The following is a 17960-nucleotide window of genomic DNA, read 5'->3' as shown; positions in this document are numbered from 1 at the left end:
CTTTCATATAAGTAATAATAATGAGGTATGTTTAAATATAAAAATGCATCCTTAAACATCTAGACACTTTTAGTGCTGGTTGTAATTAGAAACTTAAGAAACATGCGCAATTAAATATGCTCATTAAAAAAAAAAACAAACAAACAAAAAAACCCACCAAACCACAGATACCATTCTGCAGTGTCAGTCAATTTGTAGCATCATCAATATTCTTCATTATGGCAGTGTTTAAAGTGGAAGATAGCTAAGAAAATTGTTTACATTTTTAAACCATCATAACTGTTTTAGATCAACAGCAAAGTGTTGATCTAAAGTCTCATTTTCAAACATTAAAATCTGGATGCATTTTTAAATTTGATATCTTTATGTCTCTAACAGCCAAGTTAAAAATAATAATTTCTACTATTAATTAAAAAAATCTTATATATCCTGAGATCTTATGAATATATTTGTATTTCTAATACGTAAATGCAATTCTAATACATAAATAACTATTTATTCTATCCATCTGTATATCCATATATCCATATACTATGTTATTCTTTTTTCCTTACTCAGTAGTTTGAGATTTAAATAGATATATATTTCTAAAATACAATCAATGATATGTTTCAAAAGTATCTAGATTGACTGGTGTCTCTTCAGCTTCAGAAACTTTAATCTTAAATTGAAGATGTAACCTTTTTGATTTGTTTGAATTTTTCAGTAATCTCATCTGAATACATATGCAGTAACAACTTAGTGCTTATGCAAAATCATTGTACAGTGGAGACGCATGCTTTTTTCTATCCATATCTAACTCAGCTTGGAGAACATATTCTTTATTCTTCCTTAGATAATGACAACAAATGCCAAAAACAAACAAACAAACAAAAAAAAAACAATCCACTCATTGGAAAAGCAGAGTAGTTGTTTGCTTACGTGGATATTTTTAAACTTTTTTGAAAATTCATTTGATTATATGTTAAATAAAATAAATAAAGTAAAACAACTAAATTTTGACTTTATGTCAAAAATCATTCTTGTTATCCAAACACGAGGACTAGGTTAATGTAAAATTTCTAGAGTGGCTAATGCAGACAGTGACTGCACTTCACAAATAAGAAGTAGAGGGAAGTTTTCTATAGAATACTGTATTCTTTTTCTATTGTGAGGACTGTCCAGAAAAGAGAGATATACATACTGACAGATCAATTACATATAATCTTTCCATACAACACTGCTCTTTGTATTCTCCATCTTATCCATAGAAGAAACAGCCTGTTCTACTTTTTGGTATACTCTTTTTGTACCAATATCGTGGCAGGCTGGAAGCATCATGTAAGGTTTATATGCAGAAATTAAGTGGTTACTGAAGGATCTCACTTTATCTTTTGTATATACTGGGAGCCTGAAGGCACTGATTGATAGAGTGAGTGGGATTTCATGTCTTGGGTACGGAAAATTTGTTGGTCACTTTCACGTGAATTACTGAACTATATAGTGAACGACAGACCCTGTTGTAACTGAAATGATTTCTCTGGAAGTAAGTATAAAGATGAACAGGATTTACAGGTCCGGAGACTGTGGCTATTACTTCAGAGAATGATATATGTGAAAAACTCTTCTTGTGGAGATCTGAGTGGTGATGCTGTTTTGTGTTATTAAAATGCATAATGTCATTAATCTGGCAGTTGAATTAAGCGGATGGCTTATGCAGTGCTTATTTATACTGGTTGATATAATACCAGATGCAAGTGTTGTCAAGGCTATTTATCTAACTGCAGAAATTTTCTTTCTTGGCACTAGTTGGCTGCTGCAGAAGAGAGACCAAGACCTGCTACTCCTCTTACACTCTAGATATAGACCTACTGAGTATGTCAGTGCTCATTACTGAGCACAAAGAAATAGCAGGGTGATGCTGCTGCTATCGCTGTCCTCAATCCCTCTGCTTGACAAAGAACTGGCAATTTCCAGATGTTATTAATTCCCAATGGAATTTCTAAATAAATATGTGTGTCTGAAAAGAGTAGAATATTTATTTTTCCTGAAGTTTTTGGATGTAAAGAAATCATGTATATTACAAATTACGTACAGTGAAATAAGTCATTAATGTTACCTCAATTTTATAGCTGTTCATCCCTGAACTCCTCTGAGTTCATAAATGGAACTTAATAAAAGTGCTTGAATATATTTCCTGAATAATTAAAGCAAAATAGTGAGGAATGTACATCATAGAGGAAGAGATATCTTATTGCAAGTACACAGGGAAAGCAGTTAAGTGACAAGTTGAATTTTTCAGATCTAGTGGAAACTTTCATACTTCATTGAACAAAAAAGCAAAGACTGGCATAACTCAATTGTAGCTGCCTGTAAGTTGACTGAAGAATTTAAAGTAGCCATCTAAGCTTCTACTGTAATCAGGTTTCCATTACAGTTAGCAAAAGAATAAAGTTGTTCATCTTGCTTCAGAAAAGCTACTGAAAACAGCTGGAATGCATTTTCTTTCAGGTTATATATATTTCTCTTTGCTGACAAGTGAGCTTATATAACTTATAACTTATACAATTTATAAACTGCCAATTTTTTCACAATTTTCATCTTTACTCTTATGTGTCTGCTACGTATGTATGATTAATACTGATGTAGCTAAAAACAGATATTGATGAATGTGTCATAAATGCTACAAGCGACCAGAGAACTTAATAAATGGTAGTTATGAACTAACATAGTTAGTAATGGACTTCTATTCCAGGTTCTGTTGAAGTCAATTTGTGTTGCAGTACTCTTTCCTATGACAAAGCAGGAGCAAGAAGGCTCTTTAAATTGCTTCGTCCACAGCAGCATGTGAGCTGAAGTTTAGGAAATGTCAGTATCTTTGGTAAATGGGAAGAAAAATCCCAATTAATTAATTTCACTGCTTTTCTTCTTAAAAAACCTTATCCAATAAATTTATATTAACCTTATAACTACTCCATGGAAGTAACACAGTAGTGCACAGTTGTACCCATTCTCAGCAGCCGATACATAAAAGTTTTTCCTGAACCTGAGTGGTACCCACATCTTTCCATGCTATATTCACAATAATGAAGTTAAATAGCAGCACCTCACTGTTACTAGATCAGAGAAGATGAAAACTGTTTCTGCCATCTTCATTTACTTTTGAGCATACCGATAACATTTTATATCTGATTTGCAATAAGAATCCCAAATTGTTAGCTCCTCTACCAATATTGGATGACCTGTGAAACAAGTCAAAAAGCTTTCCTTGTCAAATGACTATGTTGCTCTCCACCATACTTATTAATTACATTTAAGTAAATTAGTTATATATATATATTAGACAATGAAAATGCAGTAATTATGAAGAAATGGTAATACTTCTTGCTTTTCTCACCAACTTCATATGCATGTATTGGAATGGAAGAAATTCAATATTTCACATTTAAAAACTCATTTTAAAATATGTAAATGCAAATACATTCAAATAATATAAGATAATCAATATTTATTATAATATTAATTTATTATTTTGTGAGTACTGTGCGGGATTTTAAAAATAGATTTAGCTCATCTGAATAATTCAGAAATTCAGGACTAAGAGACGTTTTGAGATTTTTATTGAGGACTTGCGAATGCCTTGTTTCGTTCTTCAGAACATTAGTTCAGACGTTCATTACTATAAAAATTGTGATTAACTCACATTTTAAAATTGGGCAGTTTTCTTCTTTTGTACAGAATCATTGTATGCTTCTTCCTAGAATTTGACTGGTCTCTTTGAAAGCTATATTAATATAATGAATTAAAAAAATAAAAAACCTATAAAATAGTAATTTATATATTGAAAGTCCTCACTTGCCAGGAAGAACTTAACAAGAAAAGGTTCCATTGTAGAATAAACTTATAATATTGTTAGCAGTAAATTAAATGTTCATAAAACAGTTCAGAAATTGTCTTATGAAACTATGAAAAGTTGTGCTTTATTAAATTTTCTTTAAGATTGGTTGAAATATTATTAAACCTTGAAAATAACTGCTCTTCCCTTGGGGTGATAATCAGTCCTGAAAGATTCCTTGCTTTTTACATTGGCTTAATGTCATTTCACTTTCATTTGTCCTATAAGAAATTTCACTGACATTTCATTGTAAATGCGTCCATGATATGACTTTTATCAAATATTAACTTAATATAATTACATTACATTTAAACCATTTTGTAAATAGCATTGTCAAAAAAACTCTGGACTGAGCAAATTAGTTCTTTATTGAACGCAAGAAAGATCATGAACTCAATAGAGGTTATTTATATTCTGTCTAACCAGTGTCTGTCATAACCATGGTCTAGTAGTTAGCTTTATATGTAAATATACCATCAGGGAACACTAAAGAGTCAAACTCCTTGTAAAAATTTCAGGGAAAACGATCATCTCCACTGTTCGTGATGAACTTTGTAACATCTTAGCCTCTGCTTTTCTGAAGCCTTCAGTTCTCCATGGAGTGAACACTGTCCTGTCCTGACACATATGGGAGCAAGGAAGACTTACTGAACTGCTCACTGTGGAAATTCAATTCACATCTTTCAAGTCCTGATTGAAGTACAGGTTGTGCAGGGAGGGATTGAGCCTTTAGTGTTGATTAGAAGATTTTATTTCAGTGATTTCAGCCGTAGATCTTCAGTTAGACCTCGGACTTTTTCCAAGAGTGTAATGATCCCTTTGTAGAAAGCCCAGTCAGTGATACTTATCTTATTCCATTTATTAATTTCATAGCCTTTCCACAGAGAAGAATCATATTAGCAGTCTAGTTGCATTTTAGGGCATCCTTTCCAGGATAGGTTATTTTTTTTCTTTTTCTTACAGACGTGTGGCAATAGTTTAATTTCTTACTCTTTTAAGTTCCTGCTCTTATAATATCATGTACAATATCAGAATTGCATATCAATGGTTACTTCATTATTATCTGTGAATATGGTGGAGACTTTTTATTTTTTAAAGGAAATGAAAGTTATATAATTTGAAGTGTCAGTGACTTGAGGTTTCCACTGATGTATAACTAGTACGAGAAAAATAAATGTTACATAGCAAACATTTGTTCAGTAAGTCACATTCTTTCCTCTGATCAGTGAAGTCGCTGTAAAACAAAGACCTACTTTCAGAGAGGATTTGCATTTAGGTAATTATCCCTTTCCTGTTTGTTCAGATAAGCTGATAAATATGCATATGATTGAAAAGGAAAATGAAGTAGTGAACATGGAAGAAAGCACTTTGATATCAGTATCAAAATGTCTATGCTAAGAGCTTCACTTCTTAATTATTGTAATTAAAAAAGAAGGAATCATCATAATTGCATATAAATTTATCCTAAATACTAGAAAACAAATATTAACAATAGTAGGTGCTGTTATTATTAAAAAGAATATGATTTTACTGAAAATAGTTTGGGCTTCTTTTGCATTAGTGTTGACAGCATTCATGTTTCATGTATTCTTGTTATTTTTGAACAGCCATGAGACAATATCCACCATTTCACTACTACATAAGACAATTCATCAAAATATGTTTTAATGAACAAAAAATATTGTAATAAGTTGTTTACAATTAGCACACGGAATTTAAACAGATTCCAAAGCAGTTTGGAAAAAATTCTGGGCAAAACAAAGAACTATGGAAATTGAAAACCACATCTTATACATAACAAATTAAATCTGTTAGACAAATTACTTGTTGCACATTATATGCATCAGCTATTTTAGATCACTGATTTTTACAAACTGCCTGCAGGGAAAATCTATGTCTTCTGTTTCCAAAAAGGAAGCTCACTGAATCTGTATAATTTGTGAAGAAATCAGAATAAGAAAAGAACAGGAATAAAAGCTCAATAAAAAGCTTAGTCCATCCTTGCTTTTAAATGTTAGACTATAGATCTAACTCAAATCATGCTGTGATGAAAAATAAATCTGTAGAACATAACGTGTTTAAGACAACTTCATTTTCTTAATGCACTTAATTTCAAATGAAGTCAAGAAACTGTTCCAAACATGTTAGTTAGATTTTTTTGAGTTTCAAATGTATAGTTCAAATGAAATGATTTAAAAATTATTTTCAGCAGTATCTCTTGCTTAGTAATTCTTCCACTACAAAGTGAATAAATATTTTTTTTTTCTATTTTCTCAGGGTTAAAAAGTAAATGCTTGTTTTAGAAGGATTCTCATTGTAGGTTAGAGATAGTGAAAACTCAACAAATAAAATCCAGAAAATTGAAAATATTTTTGAAACTGCTTGCATATCTGTCCTTATAGAATGATTCATTCTGAAAACAGGCACTTTCTTACAAAACTTACAAAATATTCATGAGCAGCTTATAAAGCAAAACCTCATTTATTTATTTTATGTTTATCTATGTATCTGTTTCTTAAGAAAGGAAGTGTTTTCCTTAATAAGTTCAGTGCAGCTTCTATCTTTTAGCTATGTGCATAAAGGAATTTTTCAATTACAAAAGACTCTTTAAATGTCATCCAGAAATCCGATAACAGACACTGATTGTAAAGAATCCTGGAGAATATCCCTTCATTAATTGTAGGTCAGAGATTAGAATACATGCAAGCATTTCTTATATATAGTATTTTCATGCTCCTATTATTTCATACAAAATACATTTGTGATTATCTCACATGTAGAGTGATAGCCCCATTTTAACTGACAAAGTCTCTGTCAGACTCTATGAACTGTGCTCCTTAATTTGTAGATGTATGATAACTCTATCATATTGCACTCCTTGCACTCCTTTTGTTCACACAGCTGGTAAAATGTTACCAGTATCCTTGACAAAGCAAGTTATATGGGGGGAAAAAAAAGAAAAAAAAAAGTTCAAGATTCTTTCGTTATGACAATAATCAAGATTTCTAGGTAGGTAAATTTTTATAGTGCTAGAAAGTGATATATTTTTCCCCTTGTTTATTTTGCTGACAATTCTTCTACTGAGATAAACCAGAATACAGCAAATATAATATACTGCAAATATCTTAACAGGATTGCCATTGTCCGACATTCATGACTTAATTCATAGCATCTCCATGTAACTGCACTCAGTTTCTACATTTTGATATCTTGTGTAATAGGGCTGACGTTCATTGTGCATTGATAGGGCCGGCCAGGTGACAGTCAAGAGTTGTCACATAAAAGTTGTTACAGCTATTGTTCTGCGTTCCTTGTCTGGTGCAAGTTACCATAGTTCTGCTCTCACCAATGAATATTTCATTAATATATATATATTTCTTTTCCATGGAAATTAAAATAATTGTAATTTGAGAATTCAATGAGAAAGTTAGAGAAGTTCCTCTTTCATTATGATGCTGCCTTTGCTCAGCTTCAGTTATTCTTCATCTTATTTCTATTCTACTGATAACAACATTTAATGTTTTTGTTTGTTTGTTTGTTTGTTTGTTTGTTTTTAAGTCTGATTGGATGGGTACAGCAATACCTTGTTCTAGCAACAATGTCATGGTTTAGTGATGAAAACTTCTGTTTATTATTCCCCGTTTGTGCAACAGAGAAATCACTAAGTTAATTTCTAATTTCTGTGTTGCACCATTACAACAGCAGCAGAAGAGAAATCAGAAAAAGAGAAAGTTTGGTGGAGCTGAGGGTGAGGGTGAAGGGGGAGGCTGTATTCTACCTTTTTTAACAGACATGGCCATAAGGGAAAAAACTTAAATATTAATGAAAATACTTATTTCCCAAAGGCCTGGCCAGCAAAGAATGCTGAAAGAGATAATTCACTAAGCAAAGGAACACAGTGGCTGAAAAGCATATTATCACTGAAGTGAAAAACAAAGGCAGCTGATATTAATAATTAATTGAGGAGGTTTCCTGTGGAGGTTTAGATGAGCTGCAGGCACAGTATGTAAAGTCACTTGAGTAACGCACTGTTATGCTGCCTTTCAGAGAAACTCACATTAATGTGTATACCTTATGCTAAGTTTGCCTGATATGACTTACCTGGAAGAATGTGAAAATCCTAATTGGGATTTTTTATGTGTTGAAAGCTGTACCTGTGTTGTGCTGTATGAATGAAAGGTGACAGGTTGCATGTTTAGATTGTCGCAGGAATTACTACTAGTACCTAAATAGTAGCTGTCAACTTGTGCTCACACTGCATTGCTGTTTGTGTGTATGCATACATGCTTGTCCCTATGTACAAAGGAAGGACTGTCAAAGTATGTTACAGCTTGAGCTGCTCAGAGGGAAATTGAAATAATACAGCAGGAACTATCTCTTACACTACAAAATTGTCTTCTCTTTCTGACAAACATGTTCAGCTTTTCCTCTGTTCACCTTCTGTGAATATTCTAACACATGGGCTAGGTCTCCCAAACAGCTACTGTACCACATTACTAAGCTAATCTGAAAGCATGATATTGTCCCCTAAAGAGGTTAACAGGAACAAAGCTGAATTCTCCTTTGTCACCTAGTGCATTGTTCTGCCCTAGAGGATTGTGAATCAAGGGAATCTCAAAGGCTTCCTAAAAAGATATGACTAATTAAGCTCAGGAAATTAACTTTATGTTTGTAACTTGATGTTTTTCAAAGACCAGACATACACTCATGTCTGTATATAACCAGCTGAAATTTCTCCTATTTTGATTTTTGAACTAGATGATCTTAGAGGTATTTTCCAACCTTAATGATTCTGTGATTTTATGGTTTTGAACTATTAATGTATTAATATTACTGATAATATCAAAGCAATAATTAGGAGCATAGAGATCAAAGGTGTAATGTTCCAAGGTGTGTGTGCTAGCCATGACAAAAAAAAATCTGAGGAATTGTGGAAGGAGATGAGTATGAATAATCTGTTCTGTATGAATTATGTTTGTTTCAAATGTATTGCTAGATTCTTTGTACATTGAGTAAACCAGTAGACACTGGAACTTATTCCAAACCAATTTTCAATTAGTAAAAATGCATGAATTTTACAGAAAATTATTCTTTTGTTTTGGGCTTTGTACAAGTATCAACATACTGCTCTCAAGCAAAGAATTCATGCTAAGCTTGGCATCTTGGAAATTCAAAACTGCAATACACAGACAGCTTTGGGATGATAACCATGCATAATACTCAAAGCAATGCCACAGCCATTTCAGCTATTAAAGCAGGTGACTACTGGAACAAGAACCCTCTGAGTATCTGTCAGAATACTTGCCCTATTGTAGAAAGAGTTCTTTGGAACAAGACTTCTAATTACATTAGGACCAGGTTTGTCTTTTGAATTGTCTATCATGTTATTGTGAGATATTTTTAGTTTTCTTAACAAAGATTTGTCTTTGTCTCACTAGGCAAAGCTTTAATGAAGAAGCATCAACACTGCTAACAATTGCACAAAGAGGGACCGAAGACCTTTTCAACCAATGATGTGGTTGTCATGGAAACTATTTCTGTTTCTGTCACTCACCGGGTGTCTTTCAGGTAAATTGAGACAAAAATAAGAAAACTCTGCTTACCATTTGAACTGTAAACAGTCATAGGAAGATGTAAAATCATTATTAAAATTATTTGCCTAAGTGGTGAACTTGTAAAGGATTCGATTAAGAAATTTACAAGCATAATCCATCTACTTTTATTTTATTTGTAGTTAAACATGATTAACATTAAAAAGAGACAAAACTAAGTATCTTATTTGGAAAAACAACAACAACAACTAAGTATCTTATTTGGAAGAACAACAACAACAACAACAACAATGCTAGCAGCATCATTAAGAAAGAAAAACAAAAAGTAAAATCATTAATTGCACAGTGCTTTCCTATGGAGTAAAAAGTACAGAATGCTTCACATTAGGGTCTGTGAATTCTTATCATATTCAGGTTCTAGAAACTAATTATTAGGTTGTTTTCTTAATACTGGGTGTGTTTTATTGATCATGCTGATATTTGCATGGTTAATAAGTATATAACTTGCATTTCTTTTGCAAGTTTTTGTCATGACATTAGCTTAGTTGACTTTTCCATTGCTTGTAAAGAAATAGATTAATCAATAATCATTTAGGCTTATCATATGGGAATTTTTGTAATTTGAAGGGATTCTGTCTCTAATTGAGACTTAATCTTTTTTTACCACCCTGTTTTCATAATGCTTCCTTATAATCTCTGTCAACAGTTACCTATCATCTCTCAGTTTCTTCTCAAACTCATGATTTTTTGTCATCACATGATCACATTTTGTCAATGAAATGGAATATTTTAGTTTGTTATAATGCTGTGATATTGGAGACAGGAATTTAAAAAAGGAAAATATCCATGGATATCAATGTATATTCATTGAACGCGTTTATAAAATGATCCAATTGAATCTGCTTTCTTCCAATGTACCTTCATTATTTTGTATTATCTAAATCCATTTTTCAAGATCACAGTGAGTGTTTTTCTTGTTTTCACACATTGTGTGTCACCATTATCAATCGGCAATATTTCTGTCTCTGGCAGGTGGTATCAAGGTGTACTTTTGTATTTTATTTTGTATTGTGATTCCTTAGGACTCTTAAAGATTTATTCTACATTACTAAGTAGATCTGGACTTCTTTAGTAAATCATACTTAACTAAGAATTTCATTTTACATGCTGTTGCTGTTAAAGTATATGTGATAACACATTTTTCCCATACACAATAATTTTTAAGTTATTTCATTTGTAAAAATCATTCATTAGAAAATTTAATGCTCTAAGAGTTAAAATTCATCAAAGATATTTTTTAAGAAGGATTGAAGTACATTTTAATTAAATTGTCAATGCTCCCAGTAATTTCATTTACTATCTCCATATCTTTCACCTCTGATTACATCATTATACATTTGAGCTGCTTTTATATTGCAGCACTCAGTAGAACATGGTTACAGCTGCATACAGTTCCTACTGCTGATGGAGCCTAGTAGTAAGTTAGATGCCTGAATGCACTCTTCTTAAAGATAGAGCAAAAGATATTGATGCTGCTTCAATAGGATAAAGTTCATTTGATTCCTGTTGTTTTGAGCTATGTTAAAATTCAATAGTTATCATTAAATCATCAGATCATGGGATCATTCTTATCAACAGCCAGTGTTTCGAAGAAAGAACTACAGTGTTGTATTGATTTTGCAGTATTGAGGGAAATCATCCAAGAAAAGAAAGATGATCTCTTTGGTTTGTGTTGACTCTACTTTTTTTGTTATTTTTATTTTAACACTGACCCAGGTATTTTGGGCCTTGCTTATGCATTAATGTTTACAAGCATGCTGAGCTTGTGTAGGAAATGATCTGTGGGTGAAGAAAAATGTATTTTCTCAATATCAGGCTGAGGATTGAATTAGGTCTTTTACTCCAATTTAACTGTAAGTAACAGAACAGCTCAGCTACCCGCATTCTGAGAAACATTACATTTATGAAGCATCAGTAATTAAAAGAAGCAAAGATACTCCCAGCATTGATATCTTGTGGCAGATATTACATTTCAGGACAAATTGAAAAAGAATTAAGATGTTTTGTTAGACCTGGAGTCCACTTAATTTCTGAACTAATTGTTGGGAAAAAAAATATATTGTTTTGGTTTTGTGGGGATTACTTTACCCCTCATAAGATTATTCTGTAGGAAAAGACCTCTGGCTGTAAGATAACAGGTTACCAAGGAGGGACTGTTAATCTGAAATTCAGAGAGGCCTTTCATTTGAAGTGAGTTTAGAGGTGGCTGTCTTAAATTTAAAACAAGGTAGTCAGAATTTAATTTGTTGGTAATTATTAGCTTTCTTGAGAGTTTATGTAGATAAATACATATAATTAAAAACTATATGTTTGAGACATTTAAAGAGGAATAACAAGAGATAACAGGTGTCTATTGATTTTTCAGTGGAAAACCAGAATAATAAAGCATTTTGCTTTGACAATTTATTTATTTATTTATTTTTCCTGGATTATTTGTTTGCCTTTGTGTTCCTGCTGTGTAGCCATGACATTACGATTCAACTGCACTATCTAGTGTACAACGGGGCTGGAATTATGTTACTAGGGTTTTACTGTCCCAATTCTCCTGGATCACTCTGCAATCTGCTTTTATGTGTATATTAAATATTTTTTATTTTTAGTTCATGCTACTAATAGATAGGGAGAGAACTTTTTCCTCTGCCCATTTGTCTGCCTTTTCTATTTGAACACATGTTGCACATTCATCATGTCAAAGAGAGATTCATTTTCTCTGTAAGGATTTATAACTCAAACGTCAATGAAATTATGGGTATAATGCAAGTAGCAGAGTCTAGCAATATAGATGTGGTACCTCTGAGACCCAGTGGTCACTTTTCACAGAGACAAATGGGTAAAAACTTGTCCTTAAACCTCATCCTTATGTACCATTCATTTCTTTGCACATAAAATATTTTCCCTCCTAGGCAAAAACTTCCTAAATAATGAATTTTTCTTTCTACCCCTCAGTGTGGTGCTCAAAATTAAAAACAGCATGACTTTTTTTTCTGAACAGTTGCTTGCTAGAATATGATATGAATGGACACTTACAAACAATGCTCTTAAGTAAGAAAGCATATGCTGAGCAAACACAAGTGTCCTTTGTATTTCTCACTTACAGCTAGCAGTATGCTGAGGTGCTTTTAGTCTTTTGTTATGACCATTCCTCTCCATCTGGATACTTGGAAGCTTTCAGGAACTGTCTCTGTCATCTGAATTAATCAGCATCCAAAGTGCATCACAAACCTGCAAAATATGTGACTTTCAGAATTCCAGCAGCCGCTGCCAGAATTAAAATTCATAGCCTAAGGTTCATAAACTCATTAACCAAACAATATAAAGACTACATACTACTGTGAGGTCCTGGGCTATTTCTCATTTTTATTTCTCTCCCTTTTTGACAACATCCTTTTTTTCTCAGAGCAGACAGTATGTGAAAGGTTGCTTCTCTGCCAAATGAATGATGAACACAGGAATGACCTGTGTTTATCACTGATAAGCCTATGCAATTACCCTTGCTTCCCCTCCCTTCCCAAGTCCAAAACTGATGACAGTATAGCAAATAGCATGCTACTGTGCACTTTTGATAGAGGAGTACAAAAGCCTGGAGACAGAGCTCTAGATAAGTATAAGAGCCTGGAGTTTTTAATATTCTCATTGTTCCCAGTAAAATGGAAAAATCAAAACACTCTTCACTCTTGTATTGCCCATCCAGAAATACTGTACTGGCAGACAGTACAAAGCAAAAGAGGAAACAACTTGTTATAGACAGACTTCCTCCCACATTTTCAACCTGGATTCAAAACTCAATTGGAGGGGAGAGCCCTTATCAGCTAAAAGTAGCTCTTTGTGTAATTCTTAATTGAAAAGAATGAAAAGCTAAAAATAATTTATTCTTGCCAAAATCCTACAGTGAGTTTAATGTCAAGTAATTGAGAGCATTAAAACTGAAAAAGTTGGGGTCATGAAAAGAGGCATTTTAAGTATGCACATAAGGAAGTATTTTCATGAACAGTCCGTCAGCTTATTTGCATAGATTTGAGGATAGTGTGTTTGTTTGTTTGTTTGTTTTTATTGTGGGTTTGTGTTTATTTTTTTCATTTAAAAAAAATTGTGGAATAAACTATTCAGGTTTTTATATTTTACACATCATTGGGATTATGTAATGACATGCTAATGTGGTGATTTGTAGTTCCTCAGCATGCTGGCTACAAAATTGTAGGCAACCTCCATATGCTTCACTTTTACCATGGAAGTAATTGATGTGCTGGGCCTTGTCAGAGCTGAGACCACAGCAAATGTGAAAATATTTGGAACAGGGAAAAACAGTTATATTGCCATGTATACAAGCAGTAATTAATGACTGATATTTCATCACATAACAGTAGTAGTACAGCCACTAAAAAAATCATGTGTATTACATACGTAACACATTATAATTGCCTACATACCTAAGTATACTTTCTGAGCTCCATACAGTTAAGTTTGTTAAAAAGTTTCTACCTCATAATGAGCTCTTATCAGTCATACCAACAACTGATGTTTAGATTAACAATAGTTTGCAAAAATTTAGCAGTGATGCTATAGTTACCACCTGGTAACTATAACACATTTTTCCTAATTTTTTGCATTTCTTATTTGGTGAATAAGTCTTAATGTAATAAGCTGTTTGGGGTCATTCAGTCAAAATCTGATGCTTTCACAATGTTTTATGTTGCATGAGATATGATATTAAGCCACATGTTTTGTACTGGTGGCAATATTAAAAATCATAACATAGAAACATTTTTTGTGTTAAAATAATGGATTTGAAGTCTGTTGCAGAAATATTCATTAATTTTCAGGTTACACAGTAGAGTAATGAATCTACTCCGTTTATATACTGAAAATGAAAATTTGATGGAATTAAATTTTGATGGATTTCAGTCTTGATGGAATTCAGTCTCATTCCTCTAGTGTTCAATGAAAGCACCAATCAGTATTACCTGTTTATCATGAATTTGTTTAATCTGTTCATTCATCCCTCTCTTTTTGGATAAAACAATGAAGACTGAACCTCCTTTGGCTTCAAAAGTCTATCATTTGACACTAAAGATACTCAACATCATTAGCATTGACATGCACTATCATTTATATCAGTATAGTCAAGAGTAAGTCATTCTGTTTTGCTTGCTGTTCTGTCTAAATTTTTATTTTTAGAAAAAAAAATCTTGTTTAAACTTTAATGGGTTAATAGAAAGATTATAGACTAATAGGAAAATAATGATATTTAAGCTATTAAAGAATCTGTTAAATATACTGATGTTATGAAATCTGCTGTCAAGAAGACGTCACAAGAACATCATGATCTAGCACAGAACCTCATGTTGCAATAAACATCAGCCATGCAGGCCCTGATTCAACTTATTTAATTTAAATGCTTTAATTATGTTGGAATATAATGTTTCTCATTCACTCTGTAGTCAGTGGAGAGAGACATTATATTGCTTTCTGGAATTTTGCACTAACACAAGTTAATTTCTAACATGAAGGATGTGAAGTTAGACCTCTTTCAAGTTTCTGTCTGATTTGAGAATGTAGAGAGACAGGTATGAGCTGAACAGATATTAAATTTTCTTAACAATGCTGATATGAAAAAATATATATTTTTCTAAAGTAGTGTACACTGTAGCACAAACGCTTTAAAAATATAATAATAAAAACTTTGTTTGAGGAGAAGTGAACAGTTTTGAAAGCTTGGTGATTGAGAAGTGCCCAGATCGTTGGGTAGACTGTATGAATTTTACTTCAACCTTTCCTCCCCACATCCCAGCTGTAAGATGTCTCAGCAGAGTCAGGTACATGTGAGGGAAAACACTTGCCATGTGGTGCCAGAAAAAGATCTCTGACCCTCTGGCAGCTTCCTGACTCTGAGAAGTCTTTAAAAAAATCAGCAGGTGGTGAATTGTTATTATTTGCTCCTGAACACATAACTGATTTTATCCTTAGGCCTAGCACCTACAGTTAACAGATGAGGAAAGTCAATCACTGTCTCTATCCCATAATTACAAAAGGCTTCCATTGTTAATGTTTTATAGAACAAATCGATTATTAGATGAGTCAATCTTCTACATTAGATAAATATTGTTTTTCTTCAACCCAAAGTAATGTTCAGATTTGTAGCAGTGTAGTGTAGAGACTAATGTAGCATTGTGACTGCAATGAATGGCCAAGTCTATCTCTCAGGTACAGTGGAAACGTCACCACTAATGATCCATCACTTTAATTCATAAAACCTGTCTCCGACTGCCTTCCAGTAGGATGTTAAAAGTAGTTCTTTAGTATTTTCACCAAATATTTCATACCTTTTCTCACTACTGCAGTGGGTGACACTCCACCAGATATGGAGTGCTCTGCTGCTTTTATTTTATAGTACTGAGAATTAAGCTGTTGTACAACTCTTTGATACAGTAATACATGTTTTGCAGGAATATTTGTAATGAATTTGCTGTCTAAAATAATTCATTTAACGAAGTAGCTATCATTTGCCCCTAGTGTGATTCTGGATGACAATTGCTCATGAACAGAAGTAATAAAACCATTGACACTGGGTCTCAACATGCAACTAAACCTGTTTTCCCTTTCTTCTAATGTCAGTCTTATGCAAGGAACAGTTAGCTCATAATGCAGAATAATTTTCAGTTTCAGTGCAACATTAACAATATCACAAATACGAAATAACAAAAGTCATTAGCTTCATTTCAGAAAGTCATTAGAGGCTGGAATAATGTTTCTTAAGCATTGCCCTGGCCTTTACTAATAGGAATGCAATAAAAAGGCAGTGAAACCTTTGAAATAATGACAAAATCATCCTTGAAATTAGATACAGTTTTCTAGTAATGAGGCTAAAACAATATTATAACAGTTCTGCTAGGAAAGTTGGCGGATATAACAATGCTTCAAGTCGGAAAGTAAAATTAAATGTCTTAAAAAATTAAATGTTTTATTAAGTTTCTAATAAAAATTCCATGGAGGATCTGACTAAACTCAGAGCAGTCTTACCCAATAACAATCTTAAAGTTTGCTATATGTCTGGCACATGAAGAAGTATTCCTGTGCTAAAAAAGCTGGTGTGGTTTTGTTTCTCTTGTTGATTATCAAGAAACTATCTTACAGCAATTTCAAATATTGCTCCATTTTGAAGATACTCCAAAAATGTAGACATGAACTGTTGTACTGAAAACCTAGATTACATTTACAAAAATGACTAAATTTTGTAAGAATTATTTTTTGTCAGTTTCTCCACATAGAAGGCAAGCAGGCTGATGTGGAGCAGTCACATACCTTTTCAAAATACAGAATAAATGCACTTTGTAAGTACAGGAGAACGTGGGCATGTGTAACTACAAGGGAATCTCTTACTTTTACCCACTTAAAAATACACTTGTCAACTATATAGCTGTCTTTGTTCAAATTGCTGCTAGAAGTTTAGTGAAAGCAATTTCTTAACTGTAGTGTAACTAAACCTCTATCCTGAACTGAATGAAAATGAAGTGTGAAAAATAAATGTGTCGTTTGTCAGTATGAAATGTGAATCTATTGTTCAGTGTTAAAGCTCTGGGAGGCAGAGTTTATTGAGCTCCATACAGCACTATGACTGGTAACTGCTTTACCCAGTTGACTGTTTTGATAGGTAGTTTTCTTCCTATTAAGTGCAGTAGTGTGAAAATGCTGATAACATAAAGAACATATCCTGAGATTTCAGCTTTTATTCAGCATGGCTACCTTTGCTGTGTACTGAGGCCACTTTCAGAAGTGATTTTCATTTACTTCATTGGATTTATTAGCCTTAATGTTGAGTATTCCAATACAAATGCTTTACACGTTGTTCTATTAAATACTCCATTTGAGCTGGTTTTGATTGGGATTTGTATGTATATGTACTAAGACAATTAGGGAAGAGTTTTTTTAAAACAACACCAAAAACTCGACATGACTTACAGCCACATACAGCAACTCACAAATTCAGTGGTACTCAAAAGATGAGACTTGTGATGAGTGCACCATGGTCTCTGCTTCTTGTGTTTGCCCTTAATGTGGTGTGCAACTGTGAAAAGTAGTGTTTTATTTATGGCATTGTAGGTAGTATCAATTTAGCTCAGTGCAAAGCTGTAGGTGGCTTGCTATGGCTCACCACACAGCCATTAACGGTATCATTTTTGCTCAGCAGAGTTGCAAGTGATAGTATTTAAACTCCCTATAACACTGTGAGTGATAGCTTCTCCACTTGAAGACAGGCATTCTGACTGAGTCTTTTGTGTGAGTCAAGTAAGTGAAGAATATATAATCTCACCAGTTACAAGAGGATGCAGCAGACTTGCATTTTAGTATCGACTTATTACAGTGATTAAAAAGGAACAGTGGATCACAGAGTCAGCAGATTTCTGAAGTAAAGATGAGCGTATTCATAAATATCTCTGAACATTATTACCAGTGTAAGATAGCGGTTCCAAACCCCT

General features: G+C 33.0%; 1 protein-coding gene across 1 annotated transcript in view; it reads left to right on the top strand.

The window, feature by feature from the left end:
* CNTN5 (contactin 5) overlaps window positions 1–17960 on the top strand; it is a 591619-nt gene that overhangs the window by 260747 nt on the left and 312912 nt on the right. The window contains exon 3 of the mRNA XM_085216325.1: window positions 9313–9442. Coding sequence (XP_085072451.1) covers window positions 9385–9442 — 58 coding nt within the window. The 5' untranslated portion in view covers window positions 9313–9384. The remainder of the gene's footprint in view (window positions 1–9312; window positions 9443–17960) is intronic.

This window comes from Meleagris gallopavo, chromosome 1 (assembly GCF_905368555.1).
Source record: "Meleagris gallopavo chromosome 1, MGAL_WU_HG_1.1, whole genome shotgun sequence".
Classification (NCBI taxonomy): Eukaryota; Metazoa; Chordata; class Aves; order Galliformes; family Phasianidae; genus Meleagris; species Meleagris gallopavo.
The sequence above is the reverse complement of the archived record's forward strand: the minus strand, read 5'-3'. Positions and strand labels throughout refer to the sequence as shown.